The sequence below is a fragment of the Stegostoma tigrinum genome, chromosome 28 (assembly GCF_030684315.1).
Source record: "Stegostoma tigrinum isolate sSteTig4 chromosome 28, sSteTig4.hap1, whole genome shotgun sequence".
In the NCBI taxonomy this organism is placed as follows: Eukaryota; Metazoa; Chordata; class Chondrichthyes; order Orectolobiformes; family Stegostomatidae; genus Stegostoma; species Stegostoma tigrinum.
In genome coordinates, this window is record NC_081381.1 from 22,608,778 (window position 1) to 22,622,127 (window position 13,350).

At 40.3% G+C, this 13,350-nt stretch overlaps 1 protein-coding gene across 6 annotated transcripts in view; it reads left to right on the forward strand.

The window, feature by feature from the left end:
- The window catches only part of tp73 (tumor protein p73), a 240,321-nt gene extending 232,406 nt beyond the window's left edge, over positions 1-7,915 (forward strand). For 5 of the 6 annotated variants that reach the window (XM_048561879.2, XM_048561881.2, XM_059655628.1 and 2 more), the window contains 5 exons: positions 521-645; positions 1,490-1,635; positions 3,876-4,032; positions 4,803-4,896; positions 6,494-7,915. In XM_048561879.2, the coding sequence (XP_048417836.1) occupies positions 521-645; positions 1,490-1,635; positions 3,876-4,032; positions 4,803-4,896; positions 6,494-6,796 (825 nt within the window). In that variant the 3' untranslated portion in view covers positions 6,797-7,915. The remainder of the gene's footprint in view (positions 1-520; positions 646-1,489; positions 1,636-3,875; positions 4,033-4,802; positions 4,897-6,493) is intronic. The other variant, XM_048561883.1, reaches the window with a different exon arrangement.
- The last annotated feature ends 5,435 nt before the right edge of the window (positions 7,916-13,350 follow it).

A 13,350-nucleotide genomic window follows, 5' to 3' on the forward strand; every position in this document is an offset into this window, starting at 1 on the left:
CAGTGTTTGCTAGGTTTCTGTTCTTGGTACCTGACAGTGAAAATTCATATTTTGTACCTTGGCAGAAATTCAGTTTTCATTTAGTTTTTCAAACTATATTAAAAGTGGATCAAAGTGTGATAGGTTCCAAAAACCAGCAATCCACTTCCGGCTTCTTTTCAATGACATGAGTTATGCCAATAGGTTCACTTAGCTGCTTCAGCAAAAATAAATCAAAAATGTCCACGCTTCAATCCCTGAAGTATGTACTGAGTTGGTTGACCTCATCATTAGCAGTAGTTGGAATGCTACAGTTTGCCCTGGGCCGTTAAGGGGATAATCTCACTATTTTTCAATCTATTGGTTTCCTGTTATGCAGTGAGATCTGATTTGACCTGCCTGTGCTTTCTGAACAATGCTTGGGAAAGATTTTAAAAGTAGAAAATCAAAGGAGAAAGATGGGGAAAGAAACTTATTAAAAATAGGCACCAATGATTGAGAGTATTAGAGCTGAGTGTGATAGTCTCAATATTGCACACAGGTACGAGGACGAGAAAACTTTGAAATCCTCATGAAGATCAAGGAGAGCCTGGAGCTGATGGAATTGGTACCTCAGCAACTTATCGACTCATACCGGCAGCAGCAACAGCAACTGCTACAGCGCCAGTGAGTAGCTACATTCATTCCTTTTACTTGTTTTTTACTTCTGTACTTTTCAAAATTCCTGCAACCATCCTATTCCTTTTCATTCTTTTTTACTCATCCAATTCCTGACAGATTCCTGTCTAAATTTTATGTTCAGGTGACAGAACCAATTCCTGCTGTGAGGTAAGACTACTTATTAGCTTCCTCCGCAGCCAAAACCAAAAAGGCACTGGGTTGTGAAAAACTCAGTTTAGTTACTCACAGGATCACTCCCCGACATTTTCATCAAAAATTGCATAATAACCAAACCCAAAGTGAACCACAGGAACAATCAAACATAAGAGAAAGACATGTTTGCATTCTGTATATCTAGCCAGTTGCAGGACAGTGCAGTACAGCACCTGATCTTAATTCTTTTTAAACAGCACTGGGTCTTGCTGGGTTATGATTCTACAACCGTTCACAGCCTTGCAATGCCTTACCTGGCTATCCATTTTTAAACAGTGTCAGCAAGCTGTTCAGCTGGGGAGGGTATTGCAACAAAGTCCAGTCTTGTCCTCCCCTGACAATATGCATATATTTGCTTCGAGTAGGCATCATGTTTAGCCTTCAGGATTGGCAGCATTACTAGGTTTCTCTCTCTCTCTAGTTATAGATGCTGAGAATAAACTAGCTCGTCTTAACTGAAGGACTGAACCTGAGGCCTTTGCATTCCATGTAGCTCAGTTTCATATCCAAATCGCTCAATGTAGTTTTATCAAGCATAACAACTGAAGGAAGGTTTCTAATTAAATGAACATGTGGAATAAACTTGCTTTCCAAACTTGCAAATCATTCTAAATGTGTTTTATTTTGTTTTGAGCAGACAGCAGGCTTCATCATCTTATGGAGCCGTGATACCACCCACAAGCAAGGTACCCAACATGATGAACAAACTGCCTTCTGTCAACCAACTGGTGGGACAGTCTTCCCAGCACAGCCCGAGTACCTCAGCCAACCTTGGACACATGGGTAATTAAGCACAGGCACTGAGTATACCTGAGGACTTTAGTGCCTTTGAGGATGTGCACATTTATTGGCTTCAAGAATCAGCATTACACGGGAGTGGACTATTTTCCCTCTTCAGTCTTCGAGCTTACCCCTGCTTTACCCAACAATATGCTTCAATTTAAAATCTGACCATCAGCCCCAGCTCCATATTCTCTGATTTATCTATTTGTAGTACATTTTGTTAATTTTATTGAGACAAATCCACTTTTAATGATTTTATTCCTTGTAAAAATTTTACTCTCTCTCTTGTCAGTCAGTCCCTTTGATATAGTCCTCATTTTCACTCCTTCAGATCCAAGAATAACAGACTAGAATGTGTCTAGTGTTAACTGGTTTAGCCAGTCATTACCAGATGTAGCAAATTCAACAAATACTAAAAGGCCTCATCTTCCTCTGCCAATATTGCCCACTAGTTCAGAATCATCCTAGAGAGGAGTGATAACCCAGAATTTCTGTCTTTGCTGTCTCTTTCTTTCAACCATTCACCTTACCCTACCACAAGTTATTGGATTTCTTGGTCATTAAAATTGAAAGACCGCCCATTTAGCTGCATTGCTATCTTCACCTTGCCTACCAATTTAAACCTGGGATGCTCCTCATTCCCTTTTTCCCTAATCTCACATCTTTCTTCTCTCCTGTCTTCCGTTATGACTTCCCAGTTTACTTTCTCCATGAGACCAATACTTGACTATCCAACTTCATTTCTGTTCTTACACTACTCAAACATCGCAAGCAGTGTTACTTCTTCCTTTGCTGCAGCCCTGTCCTTTCAAAACACCAAACTTCTCATCAAAATACCCTTAATTGACCTAGCAACGTATCATTCCATCTGCAAGTGTCTCTTCCTCTCATTTTATCACCTAAGTCTGTAATCATTTTTTCACAGTTGTGTTGAATTTCTCCAGTGAGGTTTCTATCCCTTTCGTGGTGCTAATCAAAATCACAAGAGCCATCCTCTATGACTGTGACTGTAGTAGATTATATGTCTTTGTCTTCCTCAAAATTTGTACATGCCTTGACAGGATCAATCACTTCATTCTCCTGTGACATATTTGTTCCTCTGTCAAGCTCAGTGGCAACCCTTCCCTTGGGCTCCACTTTTCTCTGTATAATCAGAATCATCTGTAACAATGGTTTATCTTCCCTTCTCCACACCACTACCTTTCAAGTTCCTCTCTGGATCCATTCAGTGCATGATGGAGTCTCTCATACACAAGAGAAGTGAGTCCTTAACTATAAACAAAAATACTGAAAAAGTTGAGCAGGTCAAACAGCAAGTGTGGGGAGAAACAGTTTCATGTCAAGATGACTATTCATCAGACTTCCAGCATCCAATGTATTTTACATTTGTATAGTTGTATGAGTGATTCTTCAAATTAGTGCTCCAAATATAGAGCAGCATTCAGGGAGAGTACATTCTCAGGAAACAGCAAGTCCATGCTCAGATAACCTCAAGATATGAATACTGTCTTCTCTTTTCCTTTCAAGTATGTTCTGTATATTCAAGTATGTTTCAAGTTCAGTGCAGGTCTCTGTAGGAAAGATATTGTGTAACTTGAAAGGGTTCAGAAAAGATTAACAAGGAGAGTTTGAGCAATAGGGAGAGGCCAAATAGGCTGGGGCTATTTTCCCTGGAGTGATAGAGGCTGAAAGTGACCTTACAGAGGGGCATGGATAAGGTGAATAGACAAGGTTTTGACACTAGAATAGGGGAGTCCTAAACTAGAGAGCATGGGTTTAAAGTGAGAGGGGAAAGACTTAAAAGGAGCCTCAGGACAACTTGTTCTGTGCAGAGGTTAGTGCATGTACAGAATGAGCTACCAGAGGATGTGGTAGAGGCTGGTACAATTACAACATTTAAAAGACATCTGAATGGGTAAATGAATAGGATGGGTTTAGAGGGATATGGGCTAAAAGCTGGCAAATGGGACCAGATTAATTTATCTGATTGGTATGAACAACTTGGAGCAAACTCTGTTTTCTCGCTGTACATTTCTACGACTGTTTATTCAGCCATTTTTGTAAAATATTAATAACATTTTCTACATCCCAACAAATTACCTTTTGTGCTCACAAATTGAAGCAAGTATGGCAAACATTTCATCAGACACCAATAAAAAAATCCAGAGATTAGAAGAAATGAGCATCAAAACAGAGCGATATTGCCTTCAAACTTTAAAATTGTGTTTTCTGTTTTATAGGCCCAACTCTAATGAACAGCCACCATCATCATCACCATCACCAGATACCAACTAATGGTAATGTGAATGGGGGAAGTTCCTCACAGTCAGCAGGCATGGGGCCAAATTCACACTGCACTCCTCCCCCACCCTACACTGCAGACCCAGCTTTAGTCAGGTAAGCCATCTTCTCTTTTACACCAGATAGACCTCTTTCAGATGATTAGCTGTGGGCATTTCTTTTCTACAAAGATATCAATTAATTAACATCATATAATTTGAAGTCACCTGGGTTCATGTAGTGATGTAACTAACATGCTATTCAATTCTTGGCTCAGTAAACAGATTTACCTTTCCCAGTGATGTATCATGGTAAACCTATAAGCAGCTGAGCCAGCAAGGCTTCATGGTGTGATCTTGGATCTCTGCTTTTAGCTGATATCTGCCAGAGTAATTGTAGTGGTGTCATAGAACCTTCAGTTCCCCTGGATCAGAAAAGATAGAAATTACTCAGGCCCTTCCTCCTCACAGTTCAGCAATCCCTGCTCGGAAATGAGCACTACAGATGGTGCTTGAGGACAGGATCAGTCTTGGAAACTCCTCTCAAAATCAAACCTGCCAACATTCACTGTTTAGATTCAAAAGTGAATAAAAATCATTTTTGAAGAAAGAGGCATCAGAAGGTGGCAGGCAGCTCTGGAAATGTCCAAGTCACATCCTTCAGAAAAGAAAAGGGGAGATTAGGTTGGTGAGAATAATAAACCCAGATAAAAGTTGGGTAGATGCTGTTGCTCAAGATGCCCCTATTAGCATTCAGCTCAATAAATCTATAGCATTTTCTGGTTAATAAACCTGTAATGTTTTCTGGTCAGCCCATTCAAGCTCAGTAAACCTGTACTGTTTTGTAGTCAGCCTCATTCTATGTATTTATTGAATTTTCTTTCATAGTTTTTTAACAGGTCTGGGCTGTCCTAACTGTCTGGAATATTTCACCTCACAAGGGCTGCAGACAATGTACCACTTGCAGAACCTTTCCTTGGAGGTACTGTTTACAAATACTTAGGTGGTTTATGAGCAGAGATCATGACAGCTGGGTTCTTTCCCTTCCTGAAAAGTAATGCAGAACTGTGGCCCATAATTTGATGGCATGCCAGTTTGAACCCAGAATTCCCCATGTCTCAGAGTTCTTAATGTTGCCTATACCAGTTTGGTGAAAGCACATAGCCCATGTGGAATTCCCAATACAAGGGAGAGGGGAGCCTTCATTAGGCTATCCTTTGAACAACCTCCTCCAAAACCAGATAGGATTAGGAACTCATTTGTTTGGAAGTCTGGAAACAAACCCACACTGAGGCATGAGGTGTTTATGCACTCATACACGCTATACCAATGATTCCTTTTGTTGATGAATTTTTTTTTACACCTAATGTAAACTTGACCCCATTCTTTCATCCTATTAATCAAATTATTTTTCTTTTAAGTACACTTTTCCCCCTTCTCAACTTCAATGAAGGGGTTTACTGTTGTTGGGATAAAGTTCTGTGACCAGTGACTAAGTCCCAGTGCTTTGCCTGAATGACCATTTTTCACATCAGTCTAATTTGATCCAATGCCTGCCTGACATCAACATGTCCACCGTCTAACAGGGGAACACTAGGTTGAAAACAGGAACAGAATTCAACCTGATGTTTTTTTCCTCTTCCTGGCCCTCAGGCACTGAGGCCCATTCTTGGCACCACAATTGCTACTTAGCAGAGACCAGCAAACAAAACATGGCTTAAGAGAGATAGTAGGAACTGCAGATGCTGGAGAACCTGAGATAACGAGGTGTAGAGCTGGATGAACACAGCAGGCCAAGCAGCATCGAGGAGCAGGAAGGCTGATGTTTCGGGCCGAAGAAGGGTCTAGGCCCGAAATGTCAACCTTCCTGTTCCTCTGATGCTGCTTGGCCTGCTGTGTTCATCCAGCTCTACACCTTGTTATTGCTAAAACATGGCTTGCGTTTTCTAGTCTGTCTTGTTCAGTTGTACACTATGTTTGCTAACAAAACAATCAGTGAGTTCAAGTGAGACCAGGATAACCTTTGGTTCTTCTTTTCCTCCTAACACGTCTTAGTTTTATTTTATCCTGTCTTCTCCCCTTCTTTCTGATAATGTTATCCAGGATCTGACTGGCCATATGGGAATTTGAAAGATAAGTGGTTCCATGAAAATTACCTAAACTCCTATCACCATCACTATTTCTCCATGAGTACCTGGAAGAAGCCCTTCTGGGGAGGCCAATTTATCTCTAACAATGTTCCTTCTAGGATATTTAGGTGCAAACCACCCTCTGACAGGTTGCTCAAGTGGCCATTCTTCTTGTGTGAATTCAGACAGTGAATGCTGGGAGGTATCCAACCATTAGGGAAGTACAACCTGATCCAGTGTCCATTACAAGCACTTCCCAGCAGGAGTCACTTTTTCAATGTGCTAGATCACTCTCTCAGATTTTCGAAGGCTTGTTTCAACCTTCTCAGAGCAAGGACAGTAAACAATGTCTCGCTATCGATGATCGTATCCCAAGAATTAATTTAAAATAAAAACTTGGGTGCATTCTGTTACTTGGTCATTTAAAGTTACCCTTTTCTTCTTCATTAGGATTTGGGAGCACTAAAGATTCCAGAACAGTACCGCCTTCTGATTTGGAGAGGGCTTCAGGAGTTCAAACAGGGACACGACTATAGCTCGCAGCAGCTGATCAGGTCAAGCAACAACGCCAGCACAATAAGTGGGGAACTGCAGCGCCAACGGGTGATGGAAGCTGTCCACTTCCGAGTGCGTCATACCATCACCATTCCCAATCGGGGGGATGACTGGGGAGACTTTGGTTTTGATGTACCAGACTGCAAGACTCGGAAACAGTCCATCAAAGAGGAGTTTACTGAGAGTGAGCTAAATTAAAGACCAAAAAAAGGGAAATGCCGATAAGAGAAACTCTGCAGTTTTTCATTTTGCTAAAAGCACTGACTGTTGTAAAATAAGCTGAGTGTGTACATACCATATATGCTGTAGTGCTACAAACCGTTGTCCCTGGTGGGTGCATACCCATGCACGTTGAATACTTAATTTGCAACGCAAAAGGGTTTGGATAATCAAACATGTGTCATTGGATCACCTCCTCATTGTTTTTTCTTGCAGCTAACGTTTTTCTCCTTTCCTCGTCCTTTGCCTTCATACAATCAGTTCCAATCAGGAAGACAGATTCTCTCCATCCAGAAGTGCCACAATCCCTATATCCCATCAATCCGTGAATACGGGTCTATGGAACTTATTCCATTTAAACTCAGCAATTTCCATATTCCTCCTACCTCCATCTTTATCTTCTGTTAATCTCTTAAATGTGACATTCACTCACTTGCTGATCTCCCAAAATATATTTCTAAACAGTCAAGGCTTGTCAGTCCACTACAGGAGGGGTGGATTTGCTGTTCCTCATTATTCACAAAATTGTAAACTCCCATAGTTCAGTTTTGTTTTCTTTGATGATAAAGAAAATGTTTGATAACGTGAAATGTGTTCTTAAATTTTACAGATATTCAGATAAAAAAAAACTTATCAGCTCAAGTGGAGATCTTCCCACCTTATCACCCTTCTGGTCGTTATGCACACGAAGTTAGTGATATCTTGTGGGATAATGAACATGGTTAAGAGAAAGGATTGAAGCAGAATGAATAAGGAAATGTGCACATTTTAGGCTTACCATTAAAGTTAAGTTATTTCTGTGTCCCAGGAGGACAGGGAGGAGTTTGATGGTTTATTGGATGAGGGCAGTCTCTTAAGAACTCTGCGCCAGTTAAATAAACACTGGAAATATGGAATGAAACAGAAAATGCTGGAGGTTAGCACTGCAGCCTCACAGCACCAGGGACCCGGGTTCAATTCCAGCCTCGGGCAACTGTCTGTGTGGAGTTTGCACATTCTCCCCGTGTCTGCGTGGGTTTTCACCCACAGTCCAAAGATGTGCAGGCTAGGTGGATTGGCCATGCTAAATTGCCCGTAGTGTTCAGAGGGTGTGGGTTATAGGGGGATGGGTCTGGGTGGGATGTTCCAAAGGGCAGTGTGGACATGTTGGGCTGAAGGGCCTGTTTCCACACTGTAGGTAATCTAATCTATACTGCAGCCTTATCAGCATTGAGAGAAGATAGATTAACTTTTCAGTTACGGAACTAAAAACTGGAATGTAAACAACCTCTTTAAACATAAGAAAAATATTGAACTTTTTGGAATAAGTATTTATTGTATTTCCTTTTGCTAAACTAAACACCCAGTGGGGATGATATCTTGTGCCTTCACGCATGGCAAGTTTGGTGATGGGGAAAGCATTTAAAAGGGTCATGTGCAGAGACCTTGCTCTATTCCTGCCCCCATCCCCATTAAGTCCATGACTGGAAGATGTATGGATAGTCTAACCACCCTCTGTCAAATGAGAACTTGCTTGGCTATTTTCACCCCCTTAAGGGCCTCAGTCCATGATTTCTGGCCTAGCATGTGGATGTGTTTGGGGTGTTGCCCATTCAACAGCATGCAGTGCTCAATTTGAAATCCAGCATTAGGAAGGGTAGTGGAGCAGAATAGGAAGTGGATATACTTACGCATTTGCTGCTGCCCCGACTAGAACGCCCTTACTGCCATCATTACCTTGGCCCTGTGTCTGTCCATGATATTAGGCCTTAAAGTGTGTGTTATACTGATAACAATCACCACCTCCGCATTGACCTTGCCATTCACAGGAGTTGCTGGGGAGGAGCTGTTGGTTTGTGAGACTTCTCCAGGGACCTTGAATCCTGGCAAGGTGAATCACTGGTCTGTTAAATGTCTGATTGGCAAATGTGTTGGGCCATCTCAATAAGAGGCAGTTTAGGGCTTTTACTGGCTGTCCAGTCATTGCCACAATATGATCCAATAATCTCAATACAATCAAGTTCTCTTAAAAGGGATTGCTGACCTTCCAGTTCTTGTAAAGCATCTATACGCAAATGTGTTTTTCTTCTTCTCAACTCTTTGGCATGAGTTTAAATTGAAATAGACTAATGGGATGACAGCTGTCCCACCATCTTCAACATAACAGTCCCTGGTAGGGACTAATTGGTTAATCAGAACTCACCAAGTTGACTCTTGCTCCAGTCCACTGCAAAGCATCAACAAAAAGAAATTTGTAGAAGGTAAAACAGATTACCATTCTGCTTTTTTTCAGTGCTACTGTCCAAGAGGAATTTAAATTCTATTTATGGCTGTTGACCCTTCAGCTAACCTTTAAAATCTACATGAAGTCTATCCTTAGGAGTAGCGACCTGAGTTTGATTCCAGCCTTGGGGGATTGTCTGTGTGGAGATTGCACATTCTCCCCGCATCTGCGTGGGTTTCCTTCACGTTTCTGGTTTCCTCCCACAGTCTGTGGATGTGCAGGTGAGGTGAATTAGCCATGGGAAATGCAGGGATAGGGTAAGGCGGGGGTGGGTCTAAGTGGGATACTCTTTGGAGAGTCAGTATGGGTCGAATGGGCTACTCCGACACTGTGGGGGTTCTATAATTTAAGTATTCTATAGCCCTCTACATAATGTTACCTGCTTTATGTTGCTGAAATTTTCATCCATGCCTTTCTAACCTCAAGTCCCCTTTGAGAGCCCGATTATGTTACAAAAATCAGATTGTAACCACTTGCATCCTATCCCATATTAAATTCTGATTATCTAAAATCTGTTGTCCTCAGGAGGTTAGATCAGCTTCTTATTGGCATTAGTACTATTTCACATTCCTTGCCTTTGATCATTGTAGCTCAGAACTTTGAAATCTTAACTTAAACCAATGCCTTTTTCCTCAAATGCTATTTGACAAGACTTCAGTTACTTCTTTAAATTTTCTATAATGCCCTTCATCTTTAGTGAAATACCTTGTGATGTCCTATTATGGGCTGGTATAAATGGGACCGACTGTTGTTGCTGTTACTATTTAAGCAAAATGAATTCCAAGAATACGATTATTTGTTAATTCAACTGAAAACTTCACATACTCAAGAAACAAACATCAATCTAAGCACAAACACAAATCTTATCCTCAATTCTTATCCCATGCATTTTAAAATTTACTATCAGAATAAATGACAAAGGTTTTGTAATACTATAACACCCACTCTCCAGACCAACTAGCCATTCCTTGATTGACTAAATATTAAAGATATCTTTTAGTTAGAAGATCTGCCAGCCTCACACAGGTTAGATTCAGAAGGGCAGCACCCACTAAATCATCAGCACCGTAAGGATAAATAGATTGCAGTTGAATTGTGTTTTGGCATGGGAGAAGGCACATAGCAGTCAGGGGGATACTGTAAATTGTAATTTTAAAGATACAAGAACATACTGTGACTTGCAATGATACACGTAGATGTGTATTTGGATAACTGAATGGAAGGTTCCTTTGTTTGAAGATTGCCAATTTAAAACATTCAAAAAGACTCAATGTGTTGTTTGACAAAATTTAACCCTCTACGTGACTCTTCTCCATTCCAGCCGCTAGTCTATTAATTTCAGAATTTTAGATGTTAGATTTTTTAAAAATTGAAATTCTTTGGATTGCTGGCTCTTGAGCAAAGCAAGAAATTCCATTTTATTAAATTGTGTGTACACATATATATTTCCTGATGTATTGTGCAGCAAACACATCCTGGAGTACAAGGGAATTCTACCCCTTTTTTGTATTATTGCATGAGTCTTCTAACCAACTGTGGTAGGTACAGAACTGAGTTGTATAGACATTACAGCTAGAACTAGGTGGTTTTGCTTCTGTGCTGTTGTAAGAAGTACTGAGCTCCTTGAAGTGTCTTCATAGAGAAAATGAGATAAAGGGCAAATGGTGGATTCAAGAAAGAAAACTGAAAGATGTTGGAAGTACACAGTGGGTTTGTCACTGAAAGGAAGACAACAGGTGAAAATTGACTAGATTTTCTAGTATCTTTCAGAAATTAATGAAGATACTGAGTATTTCTAAACCCTCTCCATTTCAGAACTGGGCATGCTAATTCAATACCTGAAAGAAAAGGGAGGTAGAAAGAACAATTGGGGACTAGGAACAGCATCTTAGTTCCACTTTGATCTTTGATGTGTAAAATTAATTCAAAACATTGATTAATGATCAATGTTTCACTGCACAAGTTGAAGGGGAATTGGTTATGTTTTGCTTGCCAACCATCAGGCCTTTCACATTTAAGGTACTTTTAAACTTCCATAAAGCCAATACAGCACAGCAGGCAAATAGGTCAGATTTTGAAGTCCAGTTTACTTAACACATCAGAGTTGAGTCTGTCTGAAATATATTAAACTTAATATGGAGCTCAGAATAGAATGGCTTCTTAAAACTGTATTCAAGTTTTTGGCATAGGATATGGTATCTGGGCTTCTATAAAAGTTGAGCAATGGAGCTATAAGAAAAGATCATTGATTGAAGGTGGAGTTACCTGGTCAAATAAATTCCTCCCCACAACCTATCTTCAAAATACGTCATCAATAAGTCTTCAGAGTTTTCAAAAAAAATTTATTAATGCCCCATTAATTTGCAGGCCATTCACAGCAATGTCCAGGAGTTTAAAGATTTCACCTTAGGATACTCGGACAATTCTCGACAGTTGCCAACCCTATACTACATCAAACAGGGAAATGTTAACAGTACTGCATTTGTAGAGGGAGAGGAGCAGACGGATGATAAAAACAAGGACTACTTTTCCAAAATAAACAAACTTGGGATAGGCACTCAGAAATTCTCTGTGGAAGGTGTGCCTGGAATATTGCCCAAGACTTTTTTAAAGAGCTCAAATGCAAGTTTAAGGTTGCTGTGCAGACGAAATGATCAACTCCCCTCCCTTCCTCATTCCAGTTAAGAAGCTTGTGCTGTCCTTCAGCGCAGAATGAGATTTTCAGTGTTGTGCAATGTTGTCATTGTAGTCATATCAATTGCTAAGTTCAAATTAATCTGTACACTATTTTTAAGTCACTGGTTAATGGGGTGCAATTAAATTTACTATTTAACTATGCTATTTCTCACAGCACTCTGAACCCATGTTCAATTGCACACTTGGGCAACTTTATGGAGATTGCACACTCACCCTGTTGTCTGCATGTGTTTCCTCTGGCTGCTCCAGTTTACTCCTGCAGTCCAAAGATGTGCCAATTAGTTGGATTGGCTAAGCTAAATTGCCCATAGTGACCTGGGATGTGCAGACTAGGTGGATTAGCAACGGGAAATGCAGGGTTACTGGAATTGGGCAAGGGGGATGGATGTCTGAGTGGGATTCTCTTTGGAGGCTCAGTGCTTCCACACTGTAGGGATTCTATTTGAACATATTTAATGATGTTTACTGCAAATCTGTTCACTCATGCACGATAAAGATCAGACTGAGTAAGTTGATCTGACAGATATTTTTAAGTTTTGGTGAGACAAGTAAAAAGGCAGCATATGCCACAGCTCAAAGCACTGATTGGCAAACAGAGATTCAGTCTTTAAATCCCCCCACCTCCGAAATAAACCCCTCTGAATGATCTTGTGAGAATTTTACCATATTGTTGCAGATAAATAATTTCACTGTGGCACCATGACCAAAAACATTTGTGTTGATGATGGATAGAATGTTTCCATTCAATTTTCTCACCTTCAGTTGACAGACAGGATCAGGTATTCCAGGAAAGAAAATGAGATTAAGCATACTGAATAGTGTTAAAATGCCTTCTAAATTTCACTCAGTTCCTGATGTCCTTAATCTGAACTCACCTGTGTTGTCATGTTCTTCAGTACCCTTTTGCAAATAATAAGATTTAATAAATAGTGAAAATAAATGTAACTCATCCCTTTACAAATAAATCGATTTCTTAATAACATTTCTCCCCTCATCTCCTGAAGGAGCTACCTCTTGGAGTCCCTGATCCAAAGGTAACGCACCTGTAGTCCAAGGGATATTTCTTGATTTGAGAGATTTGATGGTGAATGTCAAAAGGTCATTCAACTGCAGGATTTACAGCTGAGCCCCATGTTGTCCTCAGCCAACAATCTTGGCTGACTGTCATCCTCATCCAAAATGCAAAGACTAATTATACAAATCCTATTGTCATTCCGTTTGAGATCACCTAACTCAGTTGACTGGAAATAAATTCTAAAGTCAACTCTAATTACCATAAACCCATATAACGAGCATGCATATAATCAGTCTTTATACGAATACCCTGACAGAATATTATGAATTCAGTTAACCAGTATGAATGCTCTGAAACAAGAAAAGACACAAATTTGCTCGTGGTCAGTGAATGTACAGAATTATCAGACAGGAAAAGTACAGCTGGTCCTTCAAACCTTTCCATCACTGCCATATCATAACAAATGACTTCTGACTCCTTCTCAAGACGTGCAATCCTTTGGGAGGTCAAAAAGGCATTATATACTCTGGAAAACTTCTCTGAATACTTCAACAATCA